Genomic DNA, 20,505 nt, shown 5'->3' with positions numbered 1-20,505 from the left:
CAGTCCTTTTATCAAATATGTCTTTTGCAAAAATGTTTTCTTCCAGTCTGTGGCTTGTCTCTTCATTATCTTGACACTTTTTTCCCCACTGTATTTATCACTAATTAATCTTATTGTTTATTGCCTTCCACTACAATGTAATAAGGTCCACAAACCACCTGTCTCTGCCGTATTTCCAGTGCATAGCGTGGTACCTGGTATTTTGAGTGCAGTTGGCAAATATATGTTCATTGAATGAATGGACAGCAACTTAGGATTTTCAGTTTGTTTTATTCTTTTTTTTTTCTTTTTAAGATTTTATTAATTTATTTGAGAGAGAGCAAGCAGGGAGGAGGAGCAGAGGGAGAGGAAGAAGCAGACTACCTGCTGAGCAGGGAGCCTGATGTGGCACTTAATCCCGGGACCCCAGGATCATGACCTGAATCCAAAACAGATGCTTAACTATTCTACACAGGTGCCCCCAATTTGTTTTATTCCTTTTTTTTTTTTTAAGATTTTATTTATTCATTCATGAGAGACACAGAGAGAGAGGCAGAGGCACAGGCAGAGGGAGGAGAAGCAGGCTCAAGGCAGGGAGCCTGATGCGGGAATCGATCCCGGGATTCCAGGATCACGCCCTGGGCTAAAGGCAGGTGCTAAACGGCTGAGCCACCCAGGGATCCCAATTTGTTTTATTCTTATTGAAAATGGCATTCAGCTGATTTTATTTATTTATTTATTTATTTATTTATTTATTTATTTATTTAGAGATTTTATTTTTTATTTATTGAGGGGGGTGGGGCAGAGTCACAGGCAGAGGGAGAAGCAGGCTCCATGCAGGGAGCCTGACGTGGGACTTGATCCCTGGTCTCCAGGATCACACCCGGGCTGCAGGCGGCGCTAAACCGCTGCGCCACCGGGGCTGCCCTCAGCTGATTTTAAATTCTTCCATCTTCTTATTTGAGACTCAATTTTAAATTTTGCCATCTTATCCTCAAAATTAAGGATAATAGCCACTTGCAGTAATGTAAAGTGAATTTCCACTGTGATTCATATGAATTAGTTTAAGACACATAATCCTGGTCTATACTTGCTTTGTCCTTTCAAGAATTGTACAGATATATTCTCCAGAAGGTAGTCACAGGACTGGACAGTGGAAACAGGAAAACATTTATGTCAGTCTCCTGAAGCCTTTTGAAATGAATGCTACCTACCAGACACTGCGGAATCTCAGTATGTTCAAATATGTATTCACAGATATGTGCGTACACACACATACAAACTCATACACACTGATCTTGCAAGGTAAAAAAAATTATTCAGATTCTTGGTTCTTTTTTTCTTTTTCCTTTTTTTTTTTTAAATTTATGATAGTCACAGAGAGAGAGAGAGAGAGAGGCAGAGACATAGGCAGAGGGAGAAGCAGGCTCCATGCACCGGGACCCCGACGTGGGACTCGATCCCGGGTCTCCCGGATCCCGCCCTGGGCCAAAGGCAGGCGCTAAACCGCTGCGCCACCCAGGGATCCCAGCCAGATTCTTGGTTCTTTTTTTTTTTTTTTTTTATTTATGATAGTAACAGAGAGAGAGAGAGAGGCAGAGACACAGGCAGAGGGAGAAGCAGGCTCCATGCACCGGAAGCCCGACGTGGGATTCGATCCCGGGTCTCCAGGATCACGCCCTGGGCCAAAGGCGGGCGCCAAACCGCTGCGCCACCCAGGGATCCCAGATTCTTGGTTCTTGATTGTGTTTCTGTTCATTGAATTTGTTAAAGATAGAAAATGACATTTTGGTTTCATAGTGTACTTTTTAAGGTCTTTCTTTTTTTTCTTCTTTTTTTTTTTTTTTTAGCAGTTTTGGCCTTATTTATTTCAGTGTTACATTATTTACTACTACTCTTCATAGCTGTCATATTTTTGTCTATCTTTGATTCAGTTAAAAAGGGCTTTTGCCTTAGAATTCTACTCTTTGGATATTTCCACTCTGTTTTTATTTGAATATGCCAAGTCTTCTATTTTTAAGCCTTTCATTGCCTTTTAAATTGTTCTTAAAAATGTGTATTTTACAGAGTTTTGAAAATTCTTTCAGAAAAGCTTTTAAAGGATGGTTTGGTTTTCTATTGCTTCATAACAAGCCATCTCAAAAGTGGTGACTTCAAACTAGAACCATTTATTATCTGTTGTGATTCATGGATGATCGTTCTCCATGGATATTCTACTGGCACTGCAGTCATTTGGTGGCTCCTCTAGACTGGAATGTCCATGGTTGCTCATCCACATGGCTAGTGTGTTGATAGGGACAGCTGGGTTCAAAGGGGATGTTGGGACAGTCGGGTGTCTCTGTCTGTCTATCTCCATCTAGTCTCAGACCTCTTCTTCTCCAAGTGGTCACTTCAACATGGTCTTTTTATGAAGTCTCTCCAGCAGGGTAACCATACTTCTTAGGTGGCAGGTTAGGACTCCCAAGAGTGCTGAACTGGAAGCTGCCAGGCCTCCTTAAAACTGGGGCATGGAACTGCCTCATTCTGTTGGCTGAAGTGAGTCGTAGGGCCAGCCTGGATTCAAGTGACAAGCCTATGGGGATGAGGAGGTGTGGTTTACTGAGGGTCATCTTTGGAGCCTGCCTACCACAGTATAAGAGTCTAAATCCTTCACATTTATTACTTTAGTTGATACGATGTTCCTATGACAAAGGCTTGCTTGCTTTTACTTCCTTTAGTGAATTTGATTCATGGTTTTAATTCTATTAACTTCTCTATCAACATCAAGACAAACAGTATTTTTACCTTAATTGTGATGAATGAGCCCTTCTGCTTAGTTTTACAGACATTTTATATTTTGTTTTCTGGAATTTTAGGCCATATAAATTTAAATATTTTATATTTAATTCGGGAGTCAAAATCTAGGTTAAAAATCTGGCAGTAACATTTTTGTGCTTGATTTTTTAAACATTTAACTTCTTAGTCTTTTAAGTTGTGGAGGTGGGTGCTTGAACAACAGTTTTTTTTTGTTTGTTTTTTAACAACAGTTTTTTTTGTTGTTATTTTTTTTTCACACGGTTTTGGAGGCTATATGTGTAAGGTCAAGGTGTTAGCAGGTTTGGTTTCTGAGGTTTCTTTCCTTGGCTTATAGATGACCTTCCTGCTGCCTCTTCACATGGTTTTTTCTGTGCTTGCATCCCTGGTCTCTTCCTCTTTTTGTAAGGACACCAATCGTATTGGATTCGAGCTCCACTCTAGTGCCCTCGCATCAATATCATCGCCTCTTGTTGTTGTTGTTGGGGTATAATTGACAAATAAAATTGTGAGATACTTAAAGTGTACATTGTGATGATTTTATATGCTTATACACCATGAAAGGATTCCCCCATCTAGTTAATTAATGAATGCATCACCTCATGTATTTCTCTCTCTTTTGGTGAGAACATTTAAGTTCTTTTAGTTTTTTCTTATCTCCTATATTTACTCCCATGCTTTTATCTTTTTGTTCTTTGGTATTAGCCTTTTTGTCTTTATCTCAAGTATAATACATTCCTTTTTTAAAAGTTACCTTCTTTTATTTCTTTATTTTACTATTCATGGTTTTGTTTTCTTAAAATCTCCTTTTTCCTGTATTTTTGTCTTTTTGGTTTATTCTCTCATTCTAGTTTAAATTCCTATTAATTTTTTCATCTCTCTTTTCTTAGGCATTCTGCCCCTTTTCTTCCTCTTCCTGTCATGGTTTGGTTTTATGAAGGTTGGAAGGATATGTAATCCTCAGGGGGTAGTAGCAGTGGGGACAGTGTCATTCAACAAACAGGGAAGATTTGTCTCTCCTCCTCCTGGTAGTCTCTAAGTAGATTTTATGTTTTTGCTTTGTCTTGATCTGTAAAATTATAGCCTGGAGATATATTGATTAAACTATTTCCCAGGATAGTGATGATTTGCTTGCTTCCTGCAGATGGCACATGTGAACTTTTAGAGTGACTTTTGGACAGCACATACCACCTACGTGGGAAGCTGATTGTTCTGAAACCCGTGGTCTGTAACATAGGTTTTGTTACTTGGTGGAAAAAAACGTGGCCTCTGGGATCAGACACACACATGTGATAGCTCTGCTGTATAGTAGCTATGTGACCGTGAGCAAGTTTCAGAACCTTTCCTGAGGCTTTTTTCCTAGCTCAAAAAAGGCAAAAATATCTACCATTCATAGATAGTATAAGAAATAGTAGTAGTGCACATAAAATATCCTGCATTGTGCCTGGCCTATGGTAGTCACTCAGATGAGGGATAAGTCACACCAGCCATATGTCATCCAGAGGAAAATAAGTGGGTCTCCCCCAGCGAAGCCCAGAGTTAGAGAGCAATAGTCTTGCTGCGAAGGTCACATGGCTCTGGGTTCACATATAAGCTCTGGCCTTGATCCTACTTCAGCTGCCTATTATGCCCACTCTTGATGTATTAAGGTCAATCATGGTTTTAACAATTTTGGGATGGTGGTATAGAGAAAAGAATCACTTTACTAAGAAATTCCACTTGTAAGATATAGCGTGATTCAAAAATATACAATGTGAGAAAAATGCCTGTTAAAAATCAAGGATTTTTACCTGTAGATTGGTCTTGGTCCATCTTCCTCAGCTGGATTTTGGGATGATTGTCTTGCTGTGAGGGCCTTCTGAGCTCAACTGTTATTAAACTCAGGGGTTTTATCTCATAGACTGGCACATCTCTGAGGTTCCTACCATCTGACCTGGCTGATGGTGTGTGGTGTCTGCCTCTTGGCCAGTGCCAGGGAAGAGGGCTCCGTTCCATTTATTGCCACAGGCTCTATACCTCTCAAGATGTGGTGGGGGTAGATGGTGTGTGTGACATGGGATCGACTAGCTGTTTCTAGTCTCTAACTTCCCAGGATTCCCTACAGGATCACCTGACCAGCCTTTGAATCTCAGGCCATGTGCTGACTTTCTGTGCTTTGCTCCTGTTGACCACTGGTTCCTAAGCTTGGCTGCATATTAGGATCACTCGAGGAGGTTAAAAGACCCCTGTGCCTGGATCCCACCCCCATGGATTCTGTTTTAATTGATCTGAGGAGTGGTTTGGACAGCTCTCTCTCTTTTTTTTTAAGCTCTTCAGATGATTCTGACAGGCAGCCCGGCTTGAGACTGCACCACCAGACTGCTTCCATGCTTCCCTGGTCAGTTCCTGCCTGTGGCTTGAACCCTCTGGCTGCTTGTGTTTATCCCCCTAATGATACTTCCTGCAGACCTTCTTCATCTGGTTGGGGGCTCAAAGGGAAGCAGACAGGAGGCTCCTCCAACCCTGTGCTGGCCTGAGCAGCTCTGCCGGCATCTGTTTCACAGATTGCCCTTTGATTCTAGAAAGGTGTTCTAGAGTGTTTGTAAGCCATTGGCCTTTGTAGGCCTAAGTCACTCTGTGTGTGTCAGAGCAGAGCTAGTTAGAACTTTCTGAGGAGAGCTTGCCTGTATTCTGTTCCACCTTCTTGTGGCTAACCAAAATGTGTCACAGCTCTTGCCTCTTAGTTAACTGTAAAGCCACAAATCTGCCGTAATTGTGTGTTAGGCTAACTGACTTTTGAGTTTCTTGCAGCTTTTCACATCAAATTTAAAATTTTTCAGTTATCAAAAGTTTAGTTCTAAGATGTAACGATCTTAGAGGTAGCCTACAATCTCTCTCTGATCCTAGGCCAGGCCTTTTTGAATTTTTGTGTGTGTGAGATTGGAGGCTGCTCAACACTTTCTTCAGGACAGCTGATGAGGCAGGTAGACTGAAGCTGATTGAAGAGGGGCTGAGGCTGAGTCCCCATTCTTACCAGCCAGCCCCACTCCCAGACCCCTCACCCCACCGTCACACCTAAAGCACCCGCCTGGAGACCAGTCGTCATGACTCCTCATTTCTCCTTTGGGTCAGGGTAGCCCATTATAGCTTCCCACCTGGGCCTCACTATCTTGGCCACTTATAAATTGGCTGTGTTTTTTCTTGGTCTGTGATTGTGGCTTTTATTATGGGATCTTATAAAAAATAGTTCTTTGGAAGTTGTGAACTTTTCAAAAAAATCCTAGGGATGTTGTTTGCAGTATGAGGCACTTCAGAGACTCCATTGCCGAGCCTGTGTGGGAGAACCTTTCTCAGGCTCCGGGTACGAGGAATTGCGGTTCCTCCTGGGCTGCTGGTTCCCGTTACCCCATGGACACTCTGGTCCTTGTAGCTGCTTAGATATCCCTTTCTGCTGAGCAGATAGGAAGCTCTGTGTCCGATCTATGGCTACCTCGAAGACACATCTAGTGCGTGAGAGTGTAATTTTGTGCACTCTTTACCTTATCTGCATTAAAGTTACTTTCTCTTTGGCTTCATCGCCTCATTCAGTTTTCTTCTTCTCTTCTAAAATGTGCATCCTTGTTAGACCCATCATCCTTTTTAGAATGAATTCACGTACCAGTTAGCAAATAAATAGTTTAAGAAACTGTCCTTTTGATAGACTCTTCCTGCCTCAGTGTTAGCTCTTGGCTTTGCGCTCCGTCACAGGTCATCTGGCTGGTCCTGCTGCATGGCTGCTCCTCCTGTGTGCAGCCCCTCACCTGCGGATGAATGGTCTTTCTTAGCAGGAACTGCCTCCATTTTCAGACCAATGTCCTGTGACCCTCCCACTCCTCTGTAGTCGGCTGCTGGGCCTTTGCTCTTCACGTCTGCTGATCTGAAACCTGGTTCTCTGATGTCTCTCTAGTCAGTTTCCTCTGTGAAACCTTTGCTGGTCCCTTCCCAGCATAGCCAACCACTTCCTGGATGTCACTTCCTCTCCTGGAGCACATGTGTGGGCGGACTAGGGGCCCTTGTGCAAATTAGAAGGAGGCACCCACCCCTTCCACAAGTTACTTTTTAGAACTTCCAACTGTTGGAAGACTATCTCAATAAATAGGAGTCTAAGATGATGTCTAACCTGAAGTGGCACCCTGCTAGGATTGTGCTGTGCTGAACTGCACAGGTGGACGCGGTGGCCCTTTTGTGAGTCATCTGTACTCCCCTCAGCACTCTTTATCTGACCAGAGCTGGCCCTCAGCAACCATTGGCTAAACAAAAGAGTGAAAGTATAAGTATATGCTACATTCTTATTACAAAAAATAGCAGGAAAGCCATTTATGATGAGGCCTTTTTGTACTGAACATTATGAGTATATTGAATTTAGAGACATTTATTTTTTTACATTTCACATTTCTGAAATCAGAGATCTTCAAGTCAGTGTATCATGGCAATTAACACAGATCCTGGGCTAGACTGCTGGGGTCTGAATCCCAGTTCCACCACTTAAGACACAGGTCTGTAAATTTGGGCACTCTACTTCACTGTGCCTCAGGTTTATCTGTAAAATAGGGATGATAACAGTAGTTCCTACTTCATGAGGTGATTGGGAGAATTAAGTGAATTATTTATTGTATGTATAGTGCTTAGAATATAGGTGCCAAGTGCCTCATAGTAAGAGATATGTGTTACCTATTATCATTATTATTAAAGTCTATACAGACACTATTGTTTCTTTTTAACCCCGAGAAACTGTCTTTAATTCATGGTGTACAGCTTCTGTTGATAGCACCTCATTTCGGTGGGCGGCTGCGGACCCAAGGGCGCCTGCCCCTCCCACAGCAGTTTTCTGATTGCTGCAAGAGGTCACCATACACACACAGGAATCCAGCAGGCTTCGTCGTGTCTTCTTAATATGGCAAAAGAGAAAGTAGGGCAAACCAGGGCCCTTTATAGACAAGGCTTGTTTTGAAATTTAAACCTAACTTCATGTTGCAAAGCTTGGATTGGTAATAAATCTTGGCTGTCTAAACCTGGAAATCAGAGCTGGGTTTGATTCTAATGTAACACCTTTATCTAATTGCAGAGTAACTGTCCTCTGATGATTTTCAAGAAAGCTGTGCGGTGAAGTGGCAAAGGTAATGCATGTTCTGGGGGCTGTGTTCCCTATTAGAGCTTGCCAGAGTATTCTCAAGTTAGACAGTAGATGTAAGTTGCTCCCTCAATAATTGTGCGGTTTTCCTGGTCTCTGTGTCCACCCTTGACTGTAACTTCACATGAGAGATGGGCAGCTAGTCTCTGCATTGCTTCAGAACACTTTTCTCCTCACACCTCCTGCTGGCCTTAGAAACTACAACCTTGTGTGGAATTCTGTGTGATTCACACTCACTGCTCCACCCTCCTGAACTGTCCTTCACATTAAGCAAGATCTGACTCATGCATTTTTTGGAGCTGCTCTGACCATTTTCATTATGAGACTAAGTGACTTTTCCCAGATCACATTGCTGTAATTAACTTTACATTCCACTTTTATAAGTATCCTTACAAACTACCCAGAACCAGCCAAAACTGTCCCAGAAATCCCAGTACATGTATCTTGGGTTTCTCTTAATTGGATAACACTGGATAGAAGTAAATAATACAGGGATGATCTACAGCTTCATGCTCCCTGATTTGATACGTTGATGAAATTCCTTTCTATACATAGACCTCAATTTAATGTACTTTTTGTGTAGAACTGGTCAACCTGAACCTTATCTGAGGGTGTGTTCAGTTCTCAGTTCCCAGAAAGAATATCCACATGAGGAACTTTCTCCAGTAGACCTTCTTATGGATTCATGTACCTTATCAGAAGTGATAAGCAGACCGTGTTGTTACACTCTGTATTCTAGAAGTTAGAGGAGGAAATGGTGAGAATATGGATGCCTTGACTCACAGGTTCAGCTGGCACAGGAGCTAGCATTATGCCCACGTCTCTTGGCACAGCAATGTCTGAGACCCCTTTACGTCACATCAAAGACTTTGTCCTAAATAAACACATAAAATCTAAGATACAGTCTTCAAATGGGGACATAAACACTTTCATCTTTCTCTTCCTATAACCTGGGATTTCCGTCTCTGCCCAAAATCTCATTTCTTTTTTGGAAAAATATCAACCAAGACAGAGGAATTTACCTAAATCTTGCCGGAGGGTGAGGATGCCCCGATGCGGCTTGGGTGGTCAAAGCAAACTGGAAGCCTGAGGAAAGAATCTGACTCATAGGCATTGTGTTGGTTTTTTTTTTTTTTTTTAATTAGTTGTCAACATTTAGAATTAGACAGTTTCACATAAAAGACCTCTTGAAATACTGGAAGATCCATCTAGACTTGGCTCACAAAGCCATTATGAGCTGGAGGCGGGCTGAAGCTGTCCCTTGGCTGGGCCACGCACTCCTCACTTTTCAGTGTCTTCTCTCATTTATATGACTTGGGTGGTCTTGTGGGCATTTGAATGGTCACCCTGATTTAAGCCAGTGTCCTCCTCTGCTTTATGGCTGGGTATCTTACAGCTTAACAGGGTGGCCCAGGCCAGGTGTGAGCAGTGGTTAAGTGGCCACTAGGAAGGTAGATAATTGGCGCCTTTGAGGCCTAAGTGCGGCCTCAAGCCCCACCCAGGGCTCAGGGCTTCTTAGACTGGCGTTGAGGCCAGGGTGGGTGTGGTGTGCTGAATTTGCTGAGCTGGCTCCTCTCCCTCTGTTCATTCATCTTGAAAGTCATGATCATGGTTTCCTCATCCAGGGGGTGGGACATTTTTCAAAATATGAAAGAAAGCAACCAGTGACCACGCCAGCCCATTCGTAGCCTCATAAGACCAACTATTGCCACAAAAGGATAAGCTTCCTGTTTACCAGCCGGCCTGAGACAAAGTGGTTGTGCTTCCTGGCCGTGCAGGACTTGGCACACAGGCCGGGTTCTGTCCGAAAAGACAGCAGGGCTGAATGCTTGCTCTGTGCTCAGCCATCGCCCCCACGGCCTGGGTCCTGGATGTGGGCCACCCTCGGGAGGGCATTTTGCTTTGGCTCCAGAGCTGGCCCGGCTTTCTGAAAGGAAGCAAATAGAGAAGGTGGCCTCGCCTCCATGCTGGCTTCCTCTTTAGCTTTCTTTCCCTGTGTGGCCGACACAGGCAAAGGCCCTTGGCCTAAACCTGAATTTAACAATAAATCCATGCCTTTTGTTTTCAAGTCTCCAGGAAGCAAAATGCCATTGCCTCTGGGGAGACTGCTCTTTTTTTCCAGTGTGGTGACCAGCGGGAGCTGTACCCTTATATATTACCTTATACAAAGTAAGTATCTAGCAAACCAAGCCACTTGAGGCATGGCTTCCTCCTAGCTGTCTCACCCCTGCTCCTCCATCAAAGGAAATACTTCAGATGCTTTCAGCAGATTAGAGAAAGGAGGAGAGGGCTATTTTTAGAAGCCCGTACACTATTCCCATTGGCTATAGCTTCTTGCTTATCCTATAATCCTAGTTTTTCCTGGAGCTATGAGTGCAAATAAAAGGACCAGGATTCATTTGCATCAGGGGCCTTTCAAAAAGCAAGATGAGCTTTTACTCTAGTGCACACACAAGAGATCCCTTAAGATTTCTGAGATTATATAAAGAAGAGAGGGAAGGGGAATACCAGATGGTTCACAGGTGGGGAAAACTGGCTGATTCTCAAGTGTCGTCAGCCTGTTTGCCCTGCCATTCTCTGCTATTGATTTAGTGGAGGAGGGGACCTTGAGCAAGAGACTTTGGTGAGAGCAGAAAATAAAAGCAGGGTCCAGAATGCGAAATCCTGACAGATGCCACGTCCAGCCCCACTGCAACCAAATTTGAATTTGTAAAGACAGGCCACAATTACTGTGGACAGCCAAGGCATTTAAGGTCATTTTAATGCTGCTGGTTGCAAAGCAGCAGCAGTTTTTTTTTTTTTTTTTTTCCAAGACTGACTTTCTTTGAAGATCCTTTATGCCTGTCGAGCTTGGCTTCTCACTCTGACTCTGTGCCATTTTCACTTCCTGCCAGGATGTGAGTATTACCAGCAGACAGGCAATGAGAGCTCAGTGTCCTCTGCATACATTGTTCCCCATCTTCCTTCAGAGTTGGCCCACAGGTCTCAGAGTCTTGAGGTGACCTGAGATGAGCACCGCCAGGGATAATTCAGACTGGAATAGCTCAGTCTCCTCTCCCCTTTTGCCACGGGGATGGGGGCAGGACACAACACGAATGGGTGCATTTTAGGGGTTGGGAGACTGCCTGCCTTTCCTTCTTAGAAGGCTGGAGTCATCCAGTAGAGACACCCCAGCTGGTACCTGTAGCCACCCTCCTGAGTTGAATCCCAGCTCCAGCTCTGCACTGTGTGGCCCTGTGGGAGGATCTCTCACCTCAGTTATCTGTGCAATGAGAGATAATATTAGTGCCTGTGCATGAAATTGTTGTAAAATAAAATCTCACAACCTGTGATCTATTGAGCCCTGTGAGACACACGAAATATTGAGAACAGTGTCTAGCCATGAAAATCTGGAGCCAGCCTTCACTGCTCCTCTTCTTGTCTTGGCTGGCACCTGTTCATACCTGCAGCATCCCCTACAAGCCCACTCCTGGGATGCAGCCTGCGAGGGGTATTCTCCTTGGCCCCTCCAGGCTCAACGTGTCTTTCTGTCCCAAAATTGAGATCAGGCCTATAGGAAGGAAGCTCTTTCTTGTTGCCAAACTGAAAACCCTACTTGGGAAGCCTACTCTTGCTCTTTCCCAGGGACAGCTTGTCTATCTTACACCTTCAGGGAGGTGCTTCTACTAGTAGCCTTTGGACCAAGAAGTGTACCTACGACTGAGGACAATTTAAAGGCTTTACCTACATGAAATGTTACCTTAAATCTATAAACATGATTTAAAAAAAAAATCTATAAACATGATGGGCAGCCCGGGTGGCTCAGCGGTTTAGCACCGCCTTCAGCCCCAAGCGTGATCCTGGAGACTGGGATTGAGTCCCAAGTCAAGCTCCCTGCATGGAGCCTGCTTCTCCTTCTGCCTGTGTTTCTCTCTCTCTCTCTCTCTCTCTCTCTCTGTGTCTCTCATGAATAAATAAATAAAATATTTTAAAAAAAAATCTATAAACATGACAAATTAGCATTTTCAGTTTCTGTTTCTTGGCCCAAGGGTTTTGTGTGGTCCTTTTTTTTGCCAGTTTATCAGGACCTTCATCTTAGTGGAGGGAGCAGTGTTTAAAAGTTCAGAGTCATAGACTGTGGCCACAGCTCTGCCTTGGGCTGTGTCACTTTGAGCCAGTCATGGAATCATATGACTTTAGAACTAAAAGGAAAACTGGAGAAGCTCCAAGCCAATCCCTTGATGAAGAAATGAGGCAATGCGTGAGGCAGGAAACGGGAGATGGAGAGATTGAGGCACAGGACTATCAAATACCTTGCTCACGTTCATCTACCATATTCCTGCAGATACTGACTTTTTCTAAAATGGACAGCTTAACAGTGGATGGTCCCTAATTATTTTTCTTTTTTTCTTTTTTCTTTTTCTTTTTATTTATTTATGATAGTCACAGAGAGAGAGAGAGAGAGAGGCAGAGACACAGGCAGAGGGAGAAGCAGGCTCCATGCACCGGGAGCCCGACGTGGGATTTGATCCTGGGTCTCCAGTATCGCGCCCTGGGCCAAAGGCAGGCGCTAAACCTCTGTGCCACCCAGGGATCCCCCTAATTATTTTTCCATCCAGAAATTTCACATTTGTTTCTGTTTCCATGCTGTACGTGAATTGTGTCCTCTGACTTTCTGCAGAGAGTCTACCAAGTTGAAAAAAGAAAAATAAATATATAACAACTGTCTTTCCCCTTTAGAAGCTTTCTCCAAGGCTTCCTATTACCAGCTGGCATTGGAGCAGCTGCACAGCCGCCCTGAGGCCCTGGAAGCCCTGGGCCCTCCTCTCCACATCCACTATCTCCACCTCACTGACAAGTACAACTTTGTGGACATTGCTGATGCCCAGGTAATGTGCTTCCCGTGCAGACTCAGGCTGAGTGCCTATCAAAGTCGAGGAGAGGGCTGCCACCATCTGGGGGGAGTCTAGGAGGAATCTGGAATAAGATTTTATGAGAAAATTCACTGAGCAAAACTGCCCCTAGGTTTTACTGAGCACTTCTGAAGGCTGTATGGGTTAATTTATTCTCCTATATTTTTCTTCCTTTCTGAGGAATTAATGGTGCAGGGAAGGAGGTGTTCTGGCTCAGGTCACCATCTTGACCTGAAGGTTGTAGGGAAGTGAGTGTGGTGGTGGAGCCACAGCTTCAGCTTTGAACTTGAAGTACATCCACAGCCAGTCAGTGCTCATTCAAATATGAGCAACTCTGGAAACTGTAGTTTTGCTGCCCATTTATTTGCATTGCTTCTATGGGAAGCCAGTCCCATTTTCTCAGTTGCATCTGATGTTCTTTTATAGTTCAGCCAGGAAAATCAACCTGACAACTATGTTTTGAGTTCATGTCAAATTAAAGGAATGATTCTATGCTGCGTGGGGAATATAGAGATGCAGGCTTTCAAGGACTATAGCTTAAAACTTCCAAGTAAGGCAGAGTGAGGCAAGTGCTGTCGTAGTGGCTCCGGAGGGAGCAGGTATTGACCTGGAATATTGTCGTAGAAGAAAGGAATGCCAGGCCCAGGCGCAGCATGCACGTGAAGGCATGCCGCCGTGTTTCCTGCCAGGGTGAACTCAGTGGAGGTACAGGCTGTGGAGGGAGATGTGGGTAGCTGGGCTGGGCTGGGCTGGGCTGCAGGGCCGTGACATCATCATGTGAAGTGTGCACACTTGATTCTGGGGCCAGCAGAAGCTGGAAGGATTTTAATGATAAGAGCAAGATGACCTAATCTAGTTTTTTGGGGGGTTATTGTTTTTATGAATTTTTTAATGGGAATTGTTTCATTGGGATATTTTTCTTACAAAAGCTATTCAAGCTCAAGTATTTTGATAAAGTATTTGATCTGGCTTTAAAAGAAAGCAAATTCAAGCTGATTGATGATATCCAGGGAACAGGTATGGGGAACTGCCTTTAGGAAAGCAGCATCGCCATGCAGATGTGCAGTGGTGAGAGCATGGGCCAGAGCTGTGGCTTGGTTCTGTCAGGAGAGGGTGGGTCAGAAGTGATGCTTTCATGTCCAACCTGGGTGAATGGAAGGGTGGCAGTACCACTAGGCGAGAGGAGGAGCCCAGGAGGAGAAAAGGGAAGGGGCGGACAGGTGCAGAGTGCCAGATGGCCTTCTGTGCACTGTCGTCAAGCCTGTCACAACATGTGGGCTGTTCTTCTGGCTGTTCACTGTGTCTGCAGCACAGAACACTGGGTCTGCTTTTGATGCTTGGGCTCGGGAAGGCTGCAGGCGCCTTTGCTGAGGGCAGGTTGACACAGCATCAGTTCTCTGCTCTGGTGCCCTGATGAGTGGTTGACACCATTGTGCTTATGGTAGGGAAGCTTCTCTGGTCAGGTCCACCTTTTGCTTTGGTCCAGAATCATGGCACACTGCGAGAGGTGCCGAGAGGGCTTCACCCCCGGCTTCCTGCAGCCCGGGTTCCCGCGACACATGGCAGTGTTGGCTCTGGTGCTGGCTTTGGGATTCTACTACGTGGCAGCACCATAGTTCAACAGGGACGAGAGTTCAAGGTCAGCTCTTGCTCTTCAGTTTACGGAGCATGTATGACATTTTCTCAGTGTTCTTTACTCACCTCCTCTACAGTCAGCTGTGTGTAACGACGCATGTATACGACACATGCTGTCTAATCCCAAAGCCCCCTATTTGTAGTTTATTTTCCCCAGAGGTGAGAATGTCAGTTGTTCATGGGGTAGTTGTCATACTGAAGAATTTTTCTTCCCCAGATGTATGTGTGAAATAGCCACCAACTACCAACATTGTGGTTTAGCAAACATTGGCTTTACTCTCTGGCAAGGTCTGGCCGGTGGAGAAAGCAGCCTGTACCAACCTCACCCACCTGTGGAGGCGCAGCTGCCGGAAGGCAGTGTCTGCTGCTGGTCACCGTCCTACTTGCTTCTGTCTACACACACCCCCACACACATACACACAACTTTCTTGTGTTTTCTTGTAGAATGCAGAGATGCTCAGTCTGGGCTCTGCTGCTTCATTTTATAATCCCAAGAAAAGGGGGGCTCTGTCCCAAAAGTGGAACCTGCAGAACTGTCTTAGCGTGACAGGGGACTACTTCTCCACTCAGGCAAGGGAACCATCATCCCAAAGCCCGTGTCTTTCTTCTGTAAAGTGTGTTCAAATAAATGAAAGAGGGAGAATAAACACAGATGTTGGGTGTATATATCAAGCACTTCTTTGTCTCGGTGGCAGTTTGGAGCGGCTGAGATAAGGCTCTCTTAGCTCCTGAAAGTACCTTTGTCCATCACCTGCAGCCCAGGAAGTGTGTCCCATCACCTGGGGCCCTGCAGGTGCCTGATAACAGGCTTCCCTACCACCACGTTGTGTCCCTTTCCAAAGGCTCAAACCATCTTTAGTTTTCACTGAGAAATCGAACATTCTACGTTCAATGTGTTTCTAAGTAGGAGTGTTAAGTGGTATGTCCCGGCTCGCTCTGAGGCTCCCAGGCTGATCCCTCGGCTCAGGGCACAGCAGCATCTGGGCAGCATCCCCCATGTGGTGTGGGCCCAGCCCGCAGTCACTAGGGCCCAAGAACTGGCCAAGAACTCCTTGCCATCTTTCCCAAAGGAGCCTCCACACACTTTCCTCAAAGCCTGTTCTTTATGGTCCAGATCAGAGTATGTGCCCCCTCAAAATTGCTGGTAATAGCTCCTCCATTTAAACAGTGGACTTTTTTTCTCTTTTATTATGAAAGGTTTTAAACATACAGAAAAGATAAAAGAATTTATACTGTGGCACCCACATAGCTGCTACCTGGATTCGATTAGAGTTGATCCTTGAATGACACAGGTTTGAACTGGATGGGCCCACTTAATACACAGATTTTTCAGGACATAAAATACTGTAAATGTATTTGCTTTTCCTTATGATTTTAACTTTTTTTTCCTCTAGCTTGCTTTATTGTAGGAATACAATGTAAAATACATATGACAACCAAGAAATGTGTTAATCAACTGTTTACGTTGTCAGTAAGGCTTCTGATCAACAGTAGGCTAGTAGTAGTTAAGTTTTGAGGGAGTCGAAAGTTAGTTGCGATTTTTGACATGTTGTTCAAGGGTCAGCTATAATATTTTGATCCGCTTTATCCCATTATCTGTTGTCCTAGCCATATCTCTGTCCATGAACACATTATTTTCAAACATCCATACACTTCATTTAAACACATAAGCAACATATCATTAGCCAGAGTTTAATATTTGTTTATTGTTCTTTTCTTTTTTTGAGGTAAAATTTGCATTTAGGGAAAGGTACAAGCCTGTCTTTTTGATGAATTTTAATAGACGCATACACCTGTGCAACTCATGCCCCCATCTAGATGGAGGCTGTTCACATCACCTCAGAGTCCCTCATGCTCTCCCTTCCTGGTCCTCTCACATCCCTCAGCCCTGCTGGAGACCATCACTTTTCTGATATTTTTTAACCTGTTCTGGAACATGAAATCATGCATTATGTATTTTTGGGTAGAGTCTTTCACTTGGTCTATCTCTGATATCCGTGTTGTTGCAAGTATCTGTAGTTTGTTCTTTTCTAGCAGTGGCGTTTTGAGTATCATTGTCAGTACTCAGAGCATTGAGTTTGCACATAAGGTCCCTTTGCCTAATAGGAGGACTGCGATTGACCTCACCAAACCACCCAAAGAGGGGCAGGACATTTGGAGGGAGCCAGATGGAAAATCAGGTCAGTTCTGCAGCGAGGCTCAGTTAGAAAACAACCGATTATGTGAATGACTTTTGGACTTCTTAGGGTTTGCTCTGAAAATAGCATTTTTTTCTTCTCCTTAGAGGACAACAATGTATCCAATTGTATCTCACATTTTTTAACCCCCAGTTGAAGATTCCTGTCTCTGGATCCAAGTCAGAGGGCCATCTCTATGTCAGCTCATCCAGAGATGCCCCCTTTCAGAGGTATTGTGGAGGGTGGCTGGGAATGGGGGAGCAGGAAGAGAACTTTCTGATCGCAACAAGCCTGATTGCCATTTTCATTTGTAGTGAAATGATTGCAGGAATAACAGTTCATTTTTCAAAGCTCGAAAAGTTCCATGGCCTGGATGCCAAGCCAGTGTGTTTGGCTCTTAGCTCATCCAGACATTTTATCCAGTACAATGGCGTGAATTGTGCTGTCCTTATGTTGCTGACTGTGAAGAACTTTACAGTTACAGTGGTCTAGATCTACGGTAATTGATGCTGTGTTGCAGCTTCTAACACTACTGCCTCGGTCATTACAAATGAAGAAAGGCATGGGTTCCTGTTCCAGAATTATTCATCACATTCTTTCTATAAGATCTCCACCCCGTTAATTGGCTTTTCTTGTCTGGTTGCCAGTAGCTACATTCACTCACTTCCCCCTTGGGAAGTCTCTCTCAGAGATGCTTGCTGTTTAGCCAAGATGTGTTTTAATTCCCCAGGACAAAAGGAGCAAGCAGCCCTTAGGCAACCTCCACCTGGCTCCCCCTGGGCTCATTGACCCCTGTGCCTGGGATTAATGAAGGAGCTGGCTGAGTTCCAGCCAGGAATGGAAGGTTGATGTGAATTAGGAAATGGGGAATAAGCCTCTCCTCTCCCCTGGGGCCCCTTCCATTCACCTGTCATTCATTCCTTGTTAAACTTGCCTTAACAGTGATGCTGGTTAGACAATGAGTCCATAATACAAAGTTAAAATATTATGCTAACATAGCTCCAGTGTACAATAGTGTTTAAAATTTTAAGACATTATTCAAAAAATAACTGCCCCCCACCCCCCCTCCCACCATGGATTTGCCTTGCTGTATGTGATTAGAGAGGAGACTACTCTTTTGGTTTCTCTCAGGTGGCACCTTCAGGAGGTCTTCTTAAAGCTCAAGGATGGTCAGCAGATTCCTGTGTTCAAGCACAGTGGGAACAGTGGTCATGAAGTCAAAGAGGAGTAAAGATGATCAGAAAGACTGTTTGCTCCCAGCAGGGCCCTTCCTCCTCACCGCGTGCCCTCTGTGGCTGGGAGCCAGCTTCCCAGTCGCCAGGGGTGATTGTATGTACTGTCATATGGTAATTTTGGTGTAATTTCTAATTTGACCACAACTATTGTGTGGTGGTTTTTGTTTGTTTCTTTTAATCAGAAGTGAAAAATTTACTGCAAATTTATAAGAATTTATTTGAAAATTCACTGTCTAAAAGCAAAGTACAGAATAAAAGCGATCCATATTAACAAAGGTGTTTATTGATTTTTGCTAGTTGTCATCTTATTTTTTCCTCCTCCCCCCGCCGTATTTTTCAGTTCCATCCATGAGAAGACCGAGACTGACTATCCCTGAAGAGATCCTTAAGTGTTAACAGTAAGGATGCCCTACCCTGAATTCATGTTGCCTAGTAGCTTGTGAACATTCTCAGTCCCTTCGGAGTATTTTCTTTTGCTTCACTGATGTTTTATCTTATTTCTGTTTTAATCACCTACTGCCTGCCTGATTGAAGATTTGCAAAATAACTGCTTTAATCCAAACATTTCAGAAGCTTAAAGTATTTCTATGTGTCCATAGCACATGCAAAACTAATTTAGGAATGATAATTTAAAGCTAGCAGGTCCTTATCCTTCTGCTTTGCCAACAACCCCATATTAGAGATGCACACCTTTAGGTTTAACCTGTTTTATGAGGGAAGAGTATTATGAAGCCAAAGATCTTCCTTCCTTCTGAGCACGGGAGCTGATGAAAACCAGAAATCTGATACCTTTGCTTTGAAAAGGCCAGTGTGATTAGGCTTGATATGGTTATAATTGCCCACAATAAAGGACATTCATGAGCTCTTTTCCTACATTCTTAATATTCACTTATTGAGCTTAAACATGCTGGTAGAGCATGAGGCCTTCAACCGGTGGACGTTACTTCTATTCTGGAGCTTGTTTCTTTAAAAACATAAACGTTCTTTGAATAGATTAGAGAGGGAAAAGTGAGTCTTTCTCTGAGAGCACTTTTGCCCAATGCTTATTGATAAATATTACAACCTATATTACTATATGTAAATGGTAACACTGTATGCAGTTTTGTGCTGCTTTATTTTTGAACAAGTACATACTGTTTATTGTATATGTGTCAGTTTATCTATTGCTTCATATCTAATTTTCCTCCAACTTTTACTTCCTTTCAATGTTTGTTTGTTTTTCATGCTGTTGCCAAATCATAGAAAACCAGGGTCCGGGTGGGCCGTCTGTTCTTAAAGTAAAAGCAAGTGGCAGTTTTTCTGTAGAGTTTGAACTAATTAAGAGGCTGTCTAATCCAACTGACAGGAGATAGTATTATATCATGAAAAAGAGCCTTGATTTCTATTTGGAAGTCACCATCCAGGGTACTTTTTCCAGTTTACTTCCATGGATGTACTTACTACTTTTTTGGATGATTGTGAACAGGCCGGAACTTAGGTCATTAGAGTAGACAGACCTTGTTTTTCCTTGCTTTGAGTGTGACAATGATGTGTGTTTGCAGCCCACTACTTCCTGTATATTCAGTAATCACTGTGACTCAGCCATTGACTCCAGTTAACTACCTTGAGGGCATCTTGTAATGCATTGTCATCAGAGGAAAAGCAACTCTTTCCCCATAAGCAGTCTGAGCAAGTGCCCTACCCCCCCCACCCCCCACCCCCGCCCCACATACCCCATAATAGGACAGGGGCTGGAGAAGGGGCTTCACCAGAATTATAATTCTAAAAACTGTGGAAGAGAGAGCACAGCCAACAAATCAGAAATCACAGCCAACAAATGGAAGTATGACTCCCATGTGCCTTTCCTCACAAGACGTGGCTTGCTCTCTCCCCTGTTAAGTTGCTTACCAGCTGGCATGCTGAGTGGGTGGGGAGAGACCCGAGAGTCACAGAGTATCATGATACTACGCCAAAAGAGTTTCAAGCAGTGGTGCTAAAATGATGTAGAAGAGTGAGATACTGACTAGCAGTAATCTAGGAGTGGTGATCTGATGGGCCTTAAGGTCTAAGATTTCAGGCATGACAGAGTGGGTTGCAGGTGGGAAGAGCAACACAAGAAAAGGCCTCAACAGGAGAAATGTGAGCTATGCCCCAGAAATATGATAGGCAATTCAGTCGGGATATAGGTTAGTTGAAGACGTGGTAAAAGAAAGCCCTGGAAAGGTAAGCTGGCCATAGCATGTGCCAGCGTTAGCATTTTGCACGTGTCGCATGTGCCATACGCAACAGATGTTTTGGAGTAAGCATATGTATGATTCTATAGTTAATGAAGGTTTAAGAGACCATGATGAATGTGTCATGACAGGGCCAGTAGGACTTTCTACCATCATTTATTGCATTTTTTAAAAAATTTATTTATTTATGATAGTCACAGAGAGAGAGAGAGGCAGAGACATAGGCAGAGGGAGAAGCAGGCTCCATGCACCGGGAGCCCGATGTGGGATTCGATCCCGGGTCTCCAGGATCGCGCCCTGGGCCAAAGGCAGGCGCTAAACCGCTGCGCCACCCAGGGATCCCCATTTATTGCATTTTTCTAGAATTGGCTTCCTCCTACCTCTCTTCCCTTCAACTATTCTCCAGTCCAGGGACTTTAATACCTGATAAGA

General features: G+C 44.0%; 1 protein-coding gene across 7 annotated transcripts in view; it reads left to right on the top strand.

Annotated features, from left to right (window-relative positions):
- Nucleotides 1-18,135, top strand: part of COA1 (cytochrome c oxidase assembly factor 1) — a 72,725-nt gene extending 54,590 nt beyond the window's left edge. For all 7 annotated transcript variants that reach the window (XM_077864141.1, XM_077864146.1, XM_077864142.1 and 4 more), the window contains 5 exons: nucleotides 7,856-7,907; nucleotides 9,991-10,090; nucleotides 12,641-12,789; nucleotides 16,779-16,855; nucleotides 17,757-18,135. In XM_077864141.1, the coding sequence (XP_077720267.1) occupies nucleotides 10,006-10,090; nucleotides 12,641-12,789; nucleotides 16,779-16,855; nucleotides 17,757-17,856 (411 nt within the window). In that variant the 5' untranslated portion in view covers nucleotides 7,856-7,907; nucleotides 9,991-10,005 and the 3' untranslated portion in view covers nucleotides 17,857-18,135. The remainder of the gene's footprint in view (nucleotides 1-7,855; nucleotides 7,908-9,990; nucleotides 10,091-12,640; nucleotides 12,790-16,778; nucleotides 16,856-17,756) is intronic.
- Nucleotides 18,136-20,505: the final 2,370 nt, after the last annotated feature.

Source organism: Canis aureus, chromosome 21, assembly GCF_053574225.1.
Source record: "Canis aureus isolate CA01 chromosome 21, VMU_Caureus_v.1.0, whole genome shotgun sequence".
In the NCBI taxonomy this organism is placed as follows: domain Eukaryota; kingdom Metazoa; phylum Chordata; class Mammalia; order Carnivora; family Canidae; genus Canis; species Canis aureus.
The sequence above is the reverse complement of the archived record's forward strand: the minus strand, read 5'-3'. Positions and strand labels throughout refer to the sequence as shown.